The 16,644-nt window shown below is 39.8% G+C and overlaps 1 protein-coding gene across 1 annotated transcript in view; it reads left to right on the forward strand.

The window, feature by feature from the left end:
• The first annotated feature begins 3,257 nt into the window (after window positions 1-3,257).
• Window positions 3,258-16,644, forward strand: part of tspan1 (tetraspanin 1) — a 32,707-nt gene continuing 19,320 nt past the window's right edge. Inside the window, exons 1-4 of the mRNA XM_003448850.4 lie at window positions 3,258-3,388; window positions 3,545-3,607; window positions 10,070-10,276; window positions 11,377-11,451. Coding sequence (XP_003448898.1) covers window positions 3,551-3,607; window positions 10,070-10,276; window positions 11,377-11,451 — 339 coding nt within the window. The 5' untranslated portion in view covers window positions 3,258-3,388; window positions 3,545-3,550. The remainder of the gene's footprint in view (window positions 3,389-3,544; window positions 3,608-10,069; window positions 10,277-11,376; window positions 11,452-16,644) is intronic.

Below are 16,644 nucleotides of genomic sequence, written 5' to 3' on the forward strand. Positions count from 1 at the left end.
GGACATGCAGGAAACACCTGATATTCTGTAGGAGGTGTTCAAGGGGTTATAGTCGTTTGCCCATATCAGCTCACGTAGCTCATTTCCATGTGAAGAAGTAAGTGCCTGTACTCTCCCATATGACCAAGCCTCTCTTGAAGGGCTGAGATCAACCCCAGGGGAAGACATGCTTTCAGGCTGAGGCTGGTTTTCAAGGCACTGATACTTAATACTGTAACAATAATGGTTTGATAAACAAACAGTGCTGCTTTTTAGACTGAATGGTACACTGTCATTATTCGACTGACGTAATGTTGCGGATGCCCATGGGTGTTCAATCAGGTGTGCAGTCAGTGTTTTGCATTTTAGCTTGAGAATTGTCATACTGTCTTTGCAATAGCCTTTGCTGAGCTGTTATGTATTTTTTCCCACAGTGATTATCTACTCTGCCTTCTTAATTATCCCCCTGTTATAATATTTGACAGATTTTTTTTAATGTTATTTGGAGCCTAAATGTTATGATCATTTTTTAACACAAAGTGACTCCTGTAAAAGACACCAACCATAGATACTTCTCCCAGTATTTCCACCGTTGACATAAAAGTTATTAACTAATCTTTGTAATCAAACATGTTGTTTCGCAACATACAACGAAACCGTCAGGGCCAAAAAATACATTTCCCAAAACTTACAGGTACAGGATATTTTTATGTCTCGCCAACAAATTATAGGTACGGCTCTGCAATTTAGTGTCATAATTTATCTCTAGACTGAAACTCCATCGAGGATTCTGAGAACTTTTAATGAGCATAGGATCACGTACTGGCTGATATTACATCAATTTTAAAATCAAGGTAAAAGATGAGTCAGTGCTCACATGGGATTTACAAGGTATACATGTTATGGCAACAGCCCAGCAACAGCAGATGTATAGCTGTGGTGGCTGCCCTGGAGGGCCACTGATAATACTCAGTCTAAATGACCTCATTAAGAGACCTTTGTTTTTTACCTTTTTCATCTCACTGAGACATCTACAAAGCTGCCACTTCTTTCATCAAACGTGATGAAAAATCACCATTTCTTTTTCCACACACAGCTTCTGCAGAGTGCCTGCGTTCTTGGACGTGAGCAGAGATTATTAACAGTTTAATGGCTAACAAAACCTGACAGGTGCTTCACTCACTGAGATTAAGGGCCAGTAGGTTAACGACCCTGTGGGTGAGATTGTCATAACTCACAATAAGACCATTAAAGTGATATTACTGAGAAAGACTTTGGCTGATATGGACTCAACTTCCCAACAAGGTGGCACTAGATGGAGGATTCCTGTCATTTTTCTTTTTTCCCCCCTCTTCCCTGTAGCGCTGTAGAAATGTGTTTCAAATAAAGACTATCAGAAAGAAACAAAGGAAGACAAGGAAGCTTTTGTTCTTTAAACATAATAGACAATACAGGAAAACTGTCAACATACAACATTCCTAATTATATACTAGGTTTTATTTTAGAGAAGTATTATTTAGACAATTTCATTTGATTGGCTGCTAAAGGTGCACACAACTAGTCAAAATGAAGAACAAAGACAAAGGGAGGCACATTCTTGCACTCAAAGAAAGACCAATTAGCCAGTAAAAGTTGCAGGACAATAGAGACAAAGCTCTGACAGGTACCTCTGCAGTTCACTGCTCCCCTCTGGTGGTCAGGATGGGATGCTGCAGTGCTTAGTAAGAAACAGAACAAAGAAAGCAGAGATGAACAATAGAGTTGACAGCAGGCAGCAGTAACAGAGATCAGATACTGCTGATCTCTGGCTCTGATAGTAACCATTAAACAGCAAAGACAAGGAGAGTGCCAACAAGTGTGGGCAACGTTTTAATGTGGTGACGGTAATTGAACATATGCAGAGTGTGGTTCATCATATAAAATAAGTATACTTTGTGAAGCCCTGTAATAATATTTCCAAAAGGTGCGAGAGAGCGGCTGTGTACAATGTAATGCCGAACAGAGCAGTTTGCAAATCAATTTGTAAATAATGCAAACCTACGAATGTTGAAAACATCAACAACAGGAGCAATAAAATAATGGAACAATTGTATAGTTTATTTGTTCATTTATTAGGATTTACTGATTTCTTAAGACTCTGACCTATTTAGCTGCACAGCCTTCCAAAGTAAAATTGCAAAGAATTTGTGGCTTTCATCATAAACAGTCAACAGTCTTGGTCATTAAAAGGGTCGCATAATCTGGAGAAAGAGAGAAGACTGAAAATCAATGCTGAATTTCAAAAAGTTTAAATTGATGATTATATTGTATGAATTGTATGAATAACTTGCACATCTGTGAAGACACCATTAATGTAGACTGACATATGCAACATATGTTGAGGTTGAGATAACTTCTTCTACAGGGCAGGTCTTGCTTATACAGATGGACTCAAAAATGATGGATGTGGCTGAGGAGATGGAGCAAGTCATCTTGAAGGATCCTGGGGCAAGATAGTGAACCCTAAGCTGGCCTGATGCATCTGTGTGTGTGTCAGCAGATTCACCTTGCTTATTATGCTCTGATTTCAAACACCAAGATGGGAACGGTAAAAATGTTCAGCTCAAGAGTACAAATGGGACCTCAGAGTTGGATGGTAAAGCATATGAACAGCTCAAACATCAACAAGTTTCACACAGCGTGACACAGCTGCAAGTTTTGACGAGCTAGAATTGAAAGGTTCTGACTTCCAAAGTTGAATACTGCACTACCTACATCACCTTTCAGTCTTCACAATAATCTGTTGTCTTAAGATTTGTGGATTGTTTTGATCTTTTCACAGGTCTAAAAGGTCTATTGAAAATTCATTTTTCAATGCTGTGAAAAAACACAAACACATACGTCAAGCCACAATCTAAAAAAAACCTCAATAACAAATGAGTAAACAAGTTAATGACCTCTATCAGTCAGGAAAGGGTTGCAAAACACATTTCTAAGGAGCTGGGACTCTAGCAAACCACATGGACAGCCATTATCCACAAATGAAGGAGATGTAAATGATATATGCAAGTGTGACGAATATGTAAAAAACGGAAAAAAGGAAAAAAAGGAAATCCTCTGCTTTGAATGTGTCCCTGCCCCCTGCAGGGTTCACAGCTGCTACCTAAGCAGCACCACACCTTCACCTGCTGTCACCTGTATCCTCCAAGACACACCCAGCACTCCTCTCACTCCACCAAGAGGAAACAAATTTCAGATTTGTGATCTCAGACACGCACTTTTTACCTCCATCTCTGGATGTTCCTGGAAAGAGATAATCTAAAGAGACAGATGATCATTTGTATTTAAGTTTCTGCTGCATTTTTAGTCACTATTTAATTCAGAAACCCAACTAGTTTAATTTTTCTCTACTTTGGTTTTACAGAAAGAGGTAAGATCGCTGCCACTTTTGAACACTATCTTTTCTCTAATTTTCCTTTTCTGTTTTCCATAACCTTCCAATAACATTTGCGTGTGTGAGTGTGTTAGGTACGAGTCCTCAATAATGTAAGTACAAAACCCTAAAATTAATTTCCTCCTTTTGCAGATTAAAATGTGCTCCTTCATGTTTCTCAAATTCATGATGGTGTTATTCAACCTCTTTATCTTTGTAAGTATGTTTCCACTCTGATTACACATACAGCATGACTAGGAAGAAGATGTTGTGGCGTGATTGTGAGACACTGATTTACTGAGTGACATTCGTACACAAAAAGTAAAAAACAAACAACCTGGAAAATAATTTCCCCTTCCCATTCAATGCAAACAGAGATGTTACATAATCATCTCTGACCACTCTGAAGGCCTAAATAATATTCTTTCTATACCAAAGATTTTACCTGGTTGTTGCAATTTTTATCTCATTAACTTTAAAGGCTGTACATTAATTATGCCACGTACATCTTCACCTCAGTCTTACCAATGTTAAGATAAGTTTGCTTGGGGTCTGGGCTCACTTGGGTTCTTGCTGTTAAAGGTGAGCTATAGATGAGATATAGCATGAGCCATTTTCCTCAAAATGGAAATCTTCAGCTGAGTGCTCCTTGATAAATTTGGTGCAGCAGCTCTCAAGGTGCAGCGATTGTGATGTCCCTCTGAAATCTAAGACAGCACAGGAGAATGATGTAACAGTTATTTACAGGTCATAAAGATCTTGCTTTAATGTGAACGCTCAAACATATTTTTGCAACTGCAGCTCCCTTCAAAACATATCTAAAGCAGACACTTTTTCAAGAACTAAGCCCTGTTGTTTATAGTGGTAGGAGAAAACTGTAAATAAGTGAACACGTATAGGAACATTAAAGGATAGCAACTCAGACTGTGTTTCCTTATCTTCAGTGAAAAATAAATAGTGTGCATGCAAATGCATAAGTAATAAATGTAGTAAAAGCGAGAGCTATGAGCACACAAGCCCCACCCTGCTGTTTAGGTGCATGCAAGGTCCAGGTAATCAAATGCTAGTTAAAGAGAGATAAATCTCATAGGGAACAGGAAAGCAGCTAAAATATTACTTCGGACAGAGAAGTGAACTGAGGGCAGCTCAAAAGCCCAGTTATTTCAAAATGCTAATCATGCAAAAACTACAATAGTAGAGTCCAAAAAAAGATATGAATCTCACACTTAATAATCAAAGTGTTTAACTGCTCAAGATTGTGGGCGACTGTGGCTCAGGGGGTTGGGAAGCGCACCTGTAACCGGAAGGTCACTGGTTCGATCCCCGGCCTTTCTGTCCTGGTCGTTGTGTCCTTGGGCAAGACACTTTACCCTACTGCCTACTGGTGTTGGCCAGAGGGGGCCGATGGCGTGATATGGCAGCCTCGCCTCTGTCAGTCTGCCCCAGGGCAGCTGTGGCTACAACCGTAGCTTGCCTCCACCAGTGTATGAATGTGAGCGTGAATGAATAATGGGTGCCTTGCGGTTGCGCTATATAAATCCAATCCATTATTATTATTATCTTAACATATGATTTGTACTTCTCCACTGAATCTTCTAATCTGTGAATGTGTTGCTCATGATCAAAACACTAGTTAGTGGTGGAGTTTCTTACTTTGAGTTCATTCACTCTTTTTCCACTCAATTCAGATAAATTCATGTTGCAGAACGTCATATATAGACTAAGAAATGTGTTAGGAATTAAAATGTGCCACATTGTTTGGTGGAAATCAAAATTATGAACTAACAGAGCACTGAATTCAAAGACACCCCTGAAATGAAACTGAAAAAAGTAGTAGTTTGTATGGCCCCCATATGCTTGTATGGATAGCTGACAATGTTGATCCATGCTCCTAATGAGATAACAAATGGTCTCCTCGGCGTCCTCCTACTACAACTCAGCCAGATCATCACAGAGCTCCTGGATACTGGACTGAATGGATCAATTCTTATATAGCACTTTTCTGCGGCAGCACTCATCCTGTTGCGCAGAAGAGGAGATGCCTATCCTGCCGATGGGTTTAGGACCCTCTACAGCCCCAACTAACTCCTTGATTAACTGCATTTCTCACTGAATCTCCTCCATGCTCTTGAGAGTGTGCTAGGAGAAACAGCAAGCCTCCAGGATGGCACATCAATATGTTGCATTGTCAGGAGTTGGACTACCTGTCCAATGTCTGTAGAGTCCACGTAACACCTCATGCTATCAGTAGTTACAGCGGCCCTAAATGGAAAACTGGTGAACTAGTGGGGTTATCTCATTGTCCCACCTCTAGTGAACCCGTTGTTAATTTTATAAACACCAAAGAAGCTGAAATGTATTAACAACCCTTTCTGCTACCAAAATGACCACATCAGTACTGACTGATGGTATACTCTGAATAATAATTGAGATATTGCACACATGCAAGAATGTAGTCCTACACAGTTGTTTAATGTTCGCATTGAAGGAGATATCCTGGTTAAAAATGACTCCAAGATTTCTCACAGTGTTACTGGAAGCCCAGGTAATGCCATCCACCATGTGTACACCAGGTTTTTATACACCAAGACTTTTAGGGAAGAGTAGAATACTCATGGTTTTATCTGAATTTTGAAACAGGAAATTAGAGCATCTAGGTAGGAATGTCTTAAAGACATAACTTTAAGACTTTCCTTTAGTTTAAGTATTTGATGTGCTTCATTGATAGATAAAGCTATTCATCATCTGCATAGCAATGAAAATGTATGCTACATCTTCTAATGATACGGCCTTAAGGGTCTTAGCACAGATACCTGTTAACCTCAGTGTGTGAAGAAAACTCCCCATTTACATGAAAAAACTGGAGTCTATAGATGGATATGATTCAAAACACTGCAGTGCAGCAACTTTATTACCTATGACATGTTCTAATCTCTGTAATAAAATATTATGGTCAACAGTGATGAAAGCTGCACTGACCTCTAGCAGGACAAACATAGAGATGAGTCCACTGTCAGAAGCCATAAGCAGATAATTTTTCATCTTCACTATTGCATTTTCTGTATGTGATGAGTTCGATCAAATCAGTTAGCTGTTTTACAAGTACTCTATAATTTACCTTATAATTAGGCCAATATCCAAAATTATAACTCCCGGGTCAAGTGATGGCTTTTTAATGCTGCCACCTTAAAGGCCTGTGGTGCATAGCCCATTAATATAGATACATCTATCGGTCTATCCTACTATCACTTTCCAAGCTTTTCAAAGTGAACTAATTCCCCTGAGGTTGTTCTTTTTCACTCCCACTGTAGCTTTCTCTCACTTCACTCTCCCCTTATTGGAGCCTTTATTTCTCATTCGGCAGCCTATTATTCAGTCACAGTCCACTAACTGTAAGACTCTTTCTATCTCTATGACAAAGACATTGTTTCTCCACCACTACCACCAATTCTCAGTCTCATAAAACCTAGTTTACTCCCAATCCCTTTGCAATGTAGCTCCTGAAAAAGACATCCAAATGCATACAGCACACCGTCAAAGGTCTCAAAAAGGTGAAAACTGTGCCAGCTATGATACGTGTATTTATAGATGGCACACTTTTCACCTTTTTGTAGATGGGGCATGTTTCTTGCATCACATTTAGTTGACAATGCTATGATGTACTGAACAGGTTGAAGAGACACCCCAGAGTAAGAGGTGGAGAGTGAAAACAAGAATAAATGAGAGAGTCAAAAACAAAGAGAATGTGCAGGAAAGACAAAGACAGGAAGCAGGAGATTTTTCCCATAAGGGACATGTCAGTGTCTGACAGATGTGGAGTGCTGGTTCCTGATGTGGAGCAGAAGGGGGTCCCATGACTGAAACCAGTCTGATAGAGCCTGACTGCTCATATGAGGCTTCAAAGTAGGGTGAGTGGAGGGTGAAATACACAGAGGGGATGAAGAAGGTTAAAAGGGTATAAAAGAAAGTGAAGAGAAAGTCAAAGATGGAGAGATGAAGGAGAAGCCGGAGAGATCATGGCAATGACATTTTATTTATAGAGCACATTTCATCATACATACGTATAGTTAGAGTTCTGCAAAGATAGCATTACAGTAGTCTGTTAGCAAATGCAGATAGAAACAAAGTACAACAGCTATCTGGTGAACAGAAATTCACCAGAAAGTATCACACAGCAGTGTAATCAGCAATTGAATAGACTACTGACTTATGACAGCAAGACTGTAATATGAAATGTGATCCAATTCTAAATTTGCCATGACTCTTTGTCATGTTAATGAAAGTGTATTATATATTTTTTCATCATTAATACAGCAGCAGAACAACATCACATTTAGCCCTTATCATATTGACCTTTTTTCACTTGTTATCCATATTTACCTATCTCACTCACCCAGACCTAGAGACTAATAGTCACTGGGCTTCCCTTTGATGTTGTGTTGTAAATAACCTGGAGATAACAGTTTCTGTGAAGTAGCGCTGTTAACTACTAAGCTATTCGGTGAATGCCCATGGGGATACTGGACACATACGTAGTGTCCAGTTTTTGTAAAGCTGAAGATGGAAAAATTACACTGCAGTCCATAAAATTAATGGAAGATGGTAACATTCTCTCTTTGTTACTGGCAAAGCCGTAATCCTGGAGCCCTCCTCCAGAAACCTGAAGGCTGGCTTTCTCAAACAGCATTAGATGGTTATTGAATCGGTTCCTGTTCAATGAGCCTGTGCGAAATAAAGGTAGTGACATAAAGATGCTGTCATTTTGTTCACACAGTTTTAAAAAAGGTGAAGTTTTGACTTGACCCAAGTCCATAATAGGAAGCTCTGGCAGCAGCAAAGTTAACAACAACAACAACAACAAAAAATAAAAAACAGCAAACGCAGATGCCTTCACGCAGGTCAGAGAAACCCAGAGGGAAACTGAGTTGTCAGAGCAACAAATTTACAACAAATATCAAGCACTCATATAAAATGAGTGTAGAAACAGAGATATTGATAGAATAAATATTAAGAATTTTTAAGAATATTAATTGTTAAGATAAACAGATAAATAGAGATAGGTATAAATATAAAAATACATAAAAATAAGAGCAGCGGGAAGGAACGACCTACTGTAACGTTCCCTCAGACAGCGAGGTTGAAGGAACCTGTTCCTGAAACTGCTCTTCATATTGTCCAGTGTGTTATGGAGGGGAGTCATTGTCCATCATTGCCTGCAGTCTTGCCAGCATTCTGTCACTGATCACCTCCTCCAGGGTGGCGAGCTTCATGCCAAGTCTGCCTTCTTGATGAGTTTGTTCAGTCTGTTTGCGTCCTTTGCTTTGATGCCTGCACCCCAGCACGCTACAGCCAAGAAGATGGTGCTTGCAACAACAGACTGATAAAACATATAGAGCAGCCTGCTGCATACATTGAAGGATCTGAGCCTTCGTAGAAAGGACCCTTTTGTAGGCAGTGTCCTTGTTGGCAGACCACTCCAGCTTGTGATCCAGTTGAACTCCCAGATACTAAGGCCGGCTCCATGGTACAGTTAATTGGGATTTATATAATATGGAAAGAGGAAAAGAACTTTTATTTTTACCCTTAGGGGCTGCTGGCATGAAATCTACACACAAAGACTACTAGACTGTCTAGTGACATCTCTATTTGGATTTATAAGACATCATTAAATAGTCAAAAATTGTGGTTGAAAGAATGCATCTGCTGTCTGTAATGCTCACGCATCACTCTAATTGGTGCAGCATGTAATGTGATGTAATGTGGTCTTTCAAGTAACAGCAATGGCTATATCCATAGGGAGGCTTACTTGATTGAGACACTACAGGTTGAAATCTTAAAATCTTCATGAATCAAGCAGGGTTTTTTTCATATTTTAAGCTGGTTTCCTTCTATTAGGCTACATAGCCATTTTTCCCATTAGCGCAAAGAAATATCCAAGATACACATTTGGGTACTTATTTGACTTCACTCTGTGTATTGGAAATATATGCAAATTAGTGCATAATAATGATGATGGCCTTATTTGCCTTTTCAAACATAAAAAATGCAGGAAACATAAGGAATGGTACAGGTAAGTTTCATCGTAGTAGTTATTTCATAATTTCTTTTTACCTGTAAATACTACTTTACAGTAAACATTACAATGCATAGCTTAAGCTACAGTCACCCTGGGGGAAGCAGTAATCTGATATAACAACAAGATCAGTGTGAGGCTGTCTGTCTGAGATTATAACTTGGTTGTTTTATCAGCTCTGTAAAAAACAATGTAACTAATTAATGTATCCAATGATACAATTTAAATGATTCTGTACTAGTAGAATAAAAAATGACAACACTAACGAGACAAAGCTGATCAGACAGTTAAAGGGAAATAATATTAATTATTAAAAATACACCATATTATACTAATAAGTGCACAAACATTACCCAACAAATCTTACATTGAAAATAACAGTGAGAGTGGGTGAAATAGAAACTGATATACTCTGTTAAAATTGATGCACTGCGCTTGACACATGGCTAAGTAAATGCAGAAGTCAATGAAGAAATAAAAAAGTGAACTGAACAGATTGTCCCATCTTCAGTTAAACAACTGAATGTACTTATTTTTGTCAAATGGGAATAACTTGCACATACTTGACAGACATTTGCACATGGACACAATTGTTTCTCCTACAGATGGGTGGCCTCTCTCTGCTGGCCTTGGGGAGCTGGGTGAGCAGTGATGGGGGTTCCTTGCTCCAGATCTTGGGACCTTTCTCCAAACAAAGTACCCCGGTGGTCAATGTTGGCTTCTTTTGCATTGTCATCGGGGCTGTGCTGGTGATGCTGGGACTCTTGGGCTGTTATGCAGCCCATAAGAAGAGCAAGTGTCTACTCCTTACAGTAAGTGGACAACTCCTGCTTTAGACCGTGGCTAATAAAATAGACAAAAGGACAATAAAGATGCATGAGTAACTGAACACTGGCGTAACAAATGAGTGTGTAGCAAACAGTAACAAAAAGGAAAAGAACAAAGACAGGAAGGAAAACCATAGCGTACACCCAGAGTCACTCCCTGTGTGCATTCAGACGGAGAAACTCACTTGGTGTGCAGAACTTTTAAGCTGATAATGAGTCGCTAACAGATTTCCCGGGCTCTAGGTGCCTAGACAGTCTTCTAATATTTTTACTACCCTGTCATGTCAGTCACTAATATCATGCACAGTTTCTGGTAGTCATTTCAGTCTGTCTTCAGAGTTAATAAAAATTTGTCACCTGTAATTGCTTAAATATTATTTCAGTGGAATCATATCTCAATCATATCTAAATGGAAAGTTTGAGCAACTAAAGAAATACGACTGAATGTTAAACTTCAATTCATTAGATGGAATCAAACAGCAATCATGGATTGATAATCTATATATGTATTGCCTCACTGCTTTTAAATGAGGACACTGATATTAAGATCAAAATCACTAAAAATGATACTGTGTGGTTTCATGAAGTGGCCCACATATTTTGGTATCCCACCCATCCTTGCATTTACACTGGGTTCATCAGTGGCTCAGCACAGCCACCCTCCTTCCTCATCCATATCAGCAACACCACCAACCCTTGTACAACACATTGTACATTATTACACTCATTAGTGAAGATGTTAACTACCTCTTAGCCCACTGCCGTGAGTAATGAGAAGCACAGGCAGCACATTTTCCCCCTGCAGAGCCCCCATCATGTCTACATCTCCTGGCGAGTTGAATGACAGCAGAGGAGTATATTCTACAACTGACATCACAGTTAACAGCACATATTTGGCTTACCTGAGAAACTGCTGTAATGAACTAAACATAGAAAACGAGGATGGATCATCAGCTCTGTCCTTTTAGCATAGACCTGTGTACTCACTGTACATTGATTTTACAACAATACGATTTTAGATAAGCTTTTTTTATCAGTATATTTGAAAAACCTTGACACATTCCCCTTTTCTTCTCTCCCTGCAGTTCGCCTCCATCATGCTCATCATATTCATTTCTGAAGTGGCTGCTGGAGTCGTAGCTTTGACCTACACCTCGTTTGTAAGTTTTCATTTCCTGCATCCATCCCTTTTCTCTTTGTCCATTGCTCTCATTCCTTTTTCTTTTGTCTTTTCAATTTTTTTCATCTAGTTCTGCTTTTTCTCCCACCCTTTCACCTCATTGTACCATTCTCTGAATTTTATCTCCATATAAATTTTCTATCTTAGCAGTGGGCTCTTATTGAATTATGGGCTTTATGTCCACCTCACTACATTTCTGCTACTTAATGACTCTGGAATAGCCTGGGGCTGTGTGCGCTGTCTCTCACTTTGAACAATATATTACTCTGAAATATAAAACCTAAAGCATTTTATATGCAAAACAGCCTATTTAGATATGTGTTCCCCTCTGTCTGCCTTCTCTCTCTCTATCTTTCACTCACATACACACACACTCACACACACACGCCTGCATACATGCATGCTCCATTCTCATTTAGTGCCACACCAAGTAAAAATTAAAAGGAATTCAAAGGAGCTGTGAAAAGGGAGGTTAGTGAAGACTGGGGTCCTAAGAGAAAATCGGTTGTGCCTGAAATTCTAGAAGCAAGAATGGTAATCTAATACATGGCTTTCTGCAGCTGGGAAATGAGGAACAGAGCTGAGGGAACTCTGCAGTGCTTGGAAATTTCATTTAATTTGTTTGAACTTCTGCTGTTGATAAACCAGTTTAAGCTGCAGGTACACACTGCAAAAGGTATCACAAAAAGGGACAAAAAAACAAGCAAAAACAAACAAAACAAGCAAAAGAAAGTCCTGTAGATTATAACTGCTGAAATATTTCCCAAAACCAAAAACTGGAGGACGTATGACTTTTTGGTAGTCTTACGTAGCTACAACACATGTTACACCCTGATCAAATCATTGCTGGTTTGAACACAAAAAGTGATCAGACTTAGGAAGTGAATACTAAGTTCAGTTTGACTGGCTCATTATGATTTGCCAAGTGGCTGCTGTATTTATTTCTTTAACTTACTCTAAATTTCTACTGATTCTTCTCTACTAATTCACTCAATCACACACACATTCATACAGTGCTTACTATTCTATGACATAACATTCTCATACTCTCATTCTCACACACACTGACTCCAATGAATGTGGTTGTAACTCAGAGGGCAACTCATTATTTTGCCCAAGGATACTTCAACATGCAGACTGATCCAACCATATGTTCCAATTAGCTGATGACCTACTGTACTGAGCCAGAGCTGCCCCATATCATTGGATAATCCAGTGAAAACAACTATCTCATGTAGAGGCCTGCTGATGATGTCAAATGGTGTGCTGCCTGGCTAACATTTAAAATTGGTGACAAAGGGCATCTGTGGTGGAAACCAAGCAGACTTATTGTTGGCCATTATAATTTACCATTAGCCAGCCAGCAGGCCCATTTCACAAGCTCTTTTTAAATGACCATAACTCTGTTACTGTTTTTGAGACAAAATGCTTTGGAAAGAGGAAAAAGTGAGCTTTATGGGAATATTGTGTATATCATGGTAACAGAAGACATTCACAAGCTAGTACTGTGAACATGGATGGGAAAAAAATCAGGTCTGATTAGATTATTTCACATGCGCTTCAGGTTTTCATATTCCTCAACCATCTTGGGCTAGAGAGAAAATTCAAATGGTTCCTTAAAGATTTAATTATTTTTTCATTTTGCACCCAAAATAACAAAATAATTCCATTGGACCTGTACAAATCTTGGCCAATAAAGGATAAACTACCTCAGTGAGGAGCACCCCCTGTACATCCCTGATTTTTTGGCTTCAGCTACTGCTGAGCCACATTCTGTTTGGCTTGCCTGTACCCATGAGCTACCTCTGAAGTCCTACAGGGTAACCCGCTGTTCCGACCAGTTACACCCCTCCAGGTCTCACTCTTGTTGCCCTCAGTGTTGAAGTCTCCCAGTAGGAACACTAGATGGAGCACGCTTGAGCACCCCGCTCAGTGACTCCAAGAAGGTTGGGTATTCTGAACTGTCATTCCATGCATAAGCACAAATGACAGAACCCATTCTCTGACCCGAAAGGCAAAGGGAAGCGACCTTCTCGTTCACTGGCGTATGTGTGTACAAACTAACCTGACAAAAATTCTTTCAAACTGAGGCTTTTGAATCAGCAGTTTTTGAACTAAATTGATACATATACATATATATACACATATACATACATACATATATATATATATATATATACATATATATATATATATATATATATATATATATATATATATATACATTTTTTGTTGAGTGATTTTAAATTTTTATGCAGTTGCGCTAATGATCTGTTAAAGATTATCTTTTGCAGTGTCCAGGTCTGCATTTAACTTCTTTCTCTGGGTGGAATCCAATATATTATGTTCCTGTTCAATCCTGAGTGTGCCACCTATCAAACACAGAAGCTATAGGCAAGTGTAGCGGTGGTGGTTGTCCTTGGAGACTGAACAGGGAGCTGCTCTCCTGCTGTCGTTCTCTGAGTATGTTAAATTCAATCTCTCCGCTCTCATTTTCAAAAGTTGAGCAAACCAAAGCCAGCCATGTAAACGACAAGTGGTGAGTGACGCTTTGACAACACAGAGCATGCCTGTCTAGGGAAAGTGAGGAGTGGGTCCAAGCTATTGCCTGAACCCCCATTAAATGTAAGACATAACTCAGCTTTGTTCTCATTAAGACGACTTAATGTGCTCTTTGCTATCTTTAGCGCCATTTGTTCATTGCAGACATGGTGAGTTCCATCGTGGATATTAATGTGTGAGACCAGCTGTCCATCTCCTGCTTATCATAAGACACAATAAACACTATACCAGTGGAATAATGAAAATGGACAACATACATCTAATATGCATATATATAGCTGCCTGTGTAAATATGTAAGAGACAGAGGTGGGTACAAATAAATTAGGATATAAATAAAGCCCTGATCTATCCTGTATTACTTATCTGCAGCATAAATCTGCCTTTCGGTTTCTGGGTCTCTGCCCCCCATCTAACCGGAAGTCAATAACCTTCAGGTAGTCAGAGTAACTGAGATTTCCAGCATGTATTATGAGAAGCTATCAGTGGTCATTCTCATGGTTCTGTTTGTACAAAGTGACCAAAGTGGAGATATATTACAGGGCTGATATGATATGAGTTTTGAGTACATTAGTGAAATAGATGTGCTGTGATGTTTGGTGAGACCACAGCTGCGCCACTTTAATTCTTATTAGTTAACCTTCCTTAGAAAATGCTTGAAAACCAAACGCCTCAAAATAAAACAAAAAAGAAAAACAAGAGGAATAGAAATGTATGTTGTACTGATACATGTACAACAGATTTTTTAAAAAGTATTGAACATGCCACTAACATGAAATTCTGATTAGATATTGGTAACAGCCATTGTAACCCACACATGCATTAAACCAAAACATACATCTCCATAAATTAAGTATTGAGTGCATGAAGAAAGGGAGGTGTGAAAAGGCATGGAAAGCCATGACACCAGCTGAAATATATCAGTAATCATGAATGAAAGCCTGCCACTTAGTGCAAATTAACATCAGCTGGTTCAGTCCCAACTATTAACCTGTAAAAAGTTGTCTCATTACCAACGTTTGACACAAGAAACATCTCATGATGGGAAAAATCAAGACCTCGTCTTTCAAGATCTTCACAACCTTATTTTTGGAAAACATACTGATGGCACTGGTTACAGAATTACAGAATTTCTGGTTCCTGTGAGCACTGTTGGGACCATATTCTGGAAGTCAAAAGAACATAATCTCACCATAAACCACCCATGATCAGGTGTTCCCCACAAGATTTCACACAGAGCAGTGAACAGAATTATCAGAAGAGTTTTCCAAGAATCAAGGACTACTTCTGGAAAGCTACTTCTTGCTGGCACGTATGGACGTATCCAGTGGCACAGTACTCCCAACTACGGTGCACCTTTTTGTGTTTTTTATGCCTTTTTATTGCATCTTCCAGCAATGCACTGATCACTTTTAGACACTGACCTCAGATAGAACCCAGACTTTACTTTGGATTGGACAGACAGTTTGTGAGACCACCGAGTGCTCTGTGGGTTGTTGTCGGAACAGAAGGCAACGCAGATGGCGCAGGGAGAGGAAACAAAAACAAGGATGCAGAACTGGCTATTGTATCCAGCTGTGAAAACAACAACACACACCCGTGCTTCCATCCATTTTCCATCCACCCCTGCCATGGCGAGATGTTCCTCTCCTCCAGCTACAGGACTGTTTTGATCTGACAGACTAGTCCAGGGGTCGGCCGCATGCGGCTCTTTAGTCCTTATACTGCGGCTCCGCCTGGTTTGGGCAAATAAATTAGAAGTATTTAGCACAAGTATATCTTTCAGACTGCAAAAGAAATTTCTCTCGTACCGACCATAGCTGGACTGGCCATCGAGCATACCGGGCATTTGCCCGGTGGGCTGATGGTGATTTTTCGTTTTTATGGGCCGATGGGGTTTTTTTTCTAACGGTATGAACAATGAAAGGTGGTGGATTGGCCAGATGCTGGCCGATGTGTAAAAATAACTCAGTTGTTTGGTGGTGGCTGTGGCGGAGCTTCCTCATAGGCCAGCAGGTGGATGAGGGAAAGGGCAGGCAGGAGGAGGAGAGACCCGAGGCGGCCGCCGGTCCGAGTGTCAGGTGAACTGAACTTCAGGTAAGAAGTTATGAACTGCAGTCTATCTGGGTCAGATATAAACCAAGTTTAGGTGTAGTTTATTTTTGTTGTGCTGACTTTTTACAGTCAGTTACAATAACTCGTACTGCGTACTGGCTAGCATGACGGAGTTTCTATACAGCTGGGTGGGTGCTATGATGTTATGATAGTGAACTTTATTTTGTTCATAAGGTTAGTTAGTAGAGTTGCCAACCGTCCCGTAAAAAACGGAATCGTCCCGCATTCAGAGAAAATATTACGCCTTTCGTATTGAGGTGAAAAGGAACACAGTTTGTCCCGCACTTCAGCTAGGATGGAAAAAGACAAAGCTGGAGTTATTATGCGTCTTTACCTTGAGCAGCTGCCTCTTCTCCTCTCATTCTCTCCCCCTCCCTCTTCTGTTGCTACTTCAATCATGAAACTGATCAATGATCAGCTGATCGGCTTTTCTCTCTTGTTTGTTTATCTCCCACTTTGCGCCAGAAAGAGGAAACCAGCAGATGTCGCGCTAAACAA

The sequence above is a fragment of the Oreochromis niloticus genome, linkage group LG17 (assembly GCF_001858045.2).
Source record: "Oreochromis niloticus isolate F11D_XX linkage group LG17, O_niloticus_UMD_NMBU, whole genome shotgun sequence".
In the NCBI taxonomy this organism is placed as follows: Eukaryota; Metazoa; Chordata; class Actinopteri; order Cichliformes; family Cichlidae; genus Oreochromis; species Oreochromis niloticus.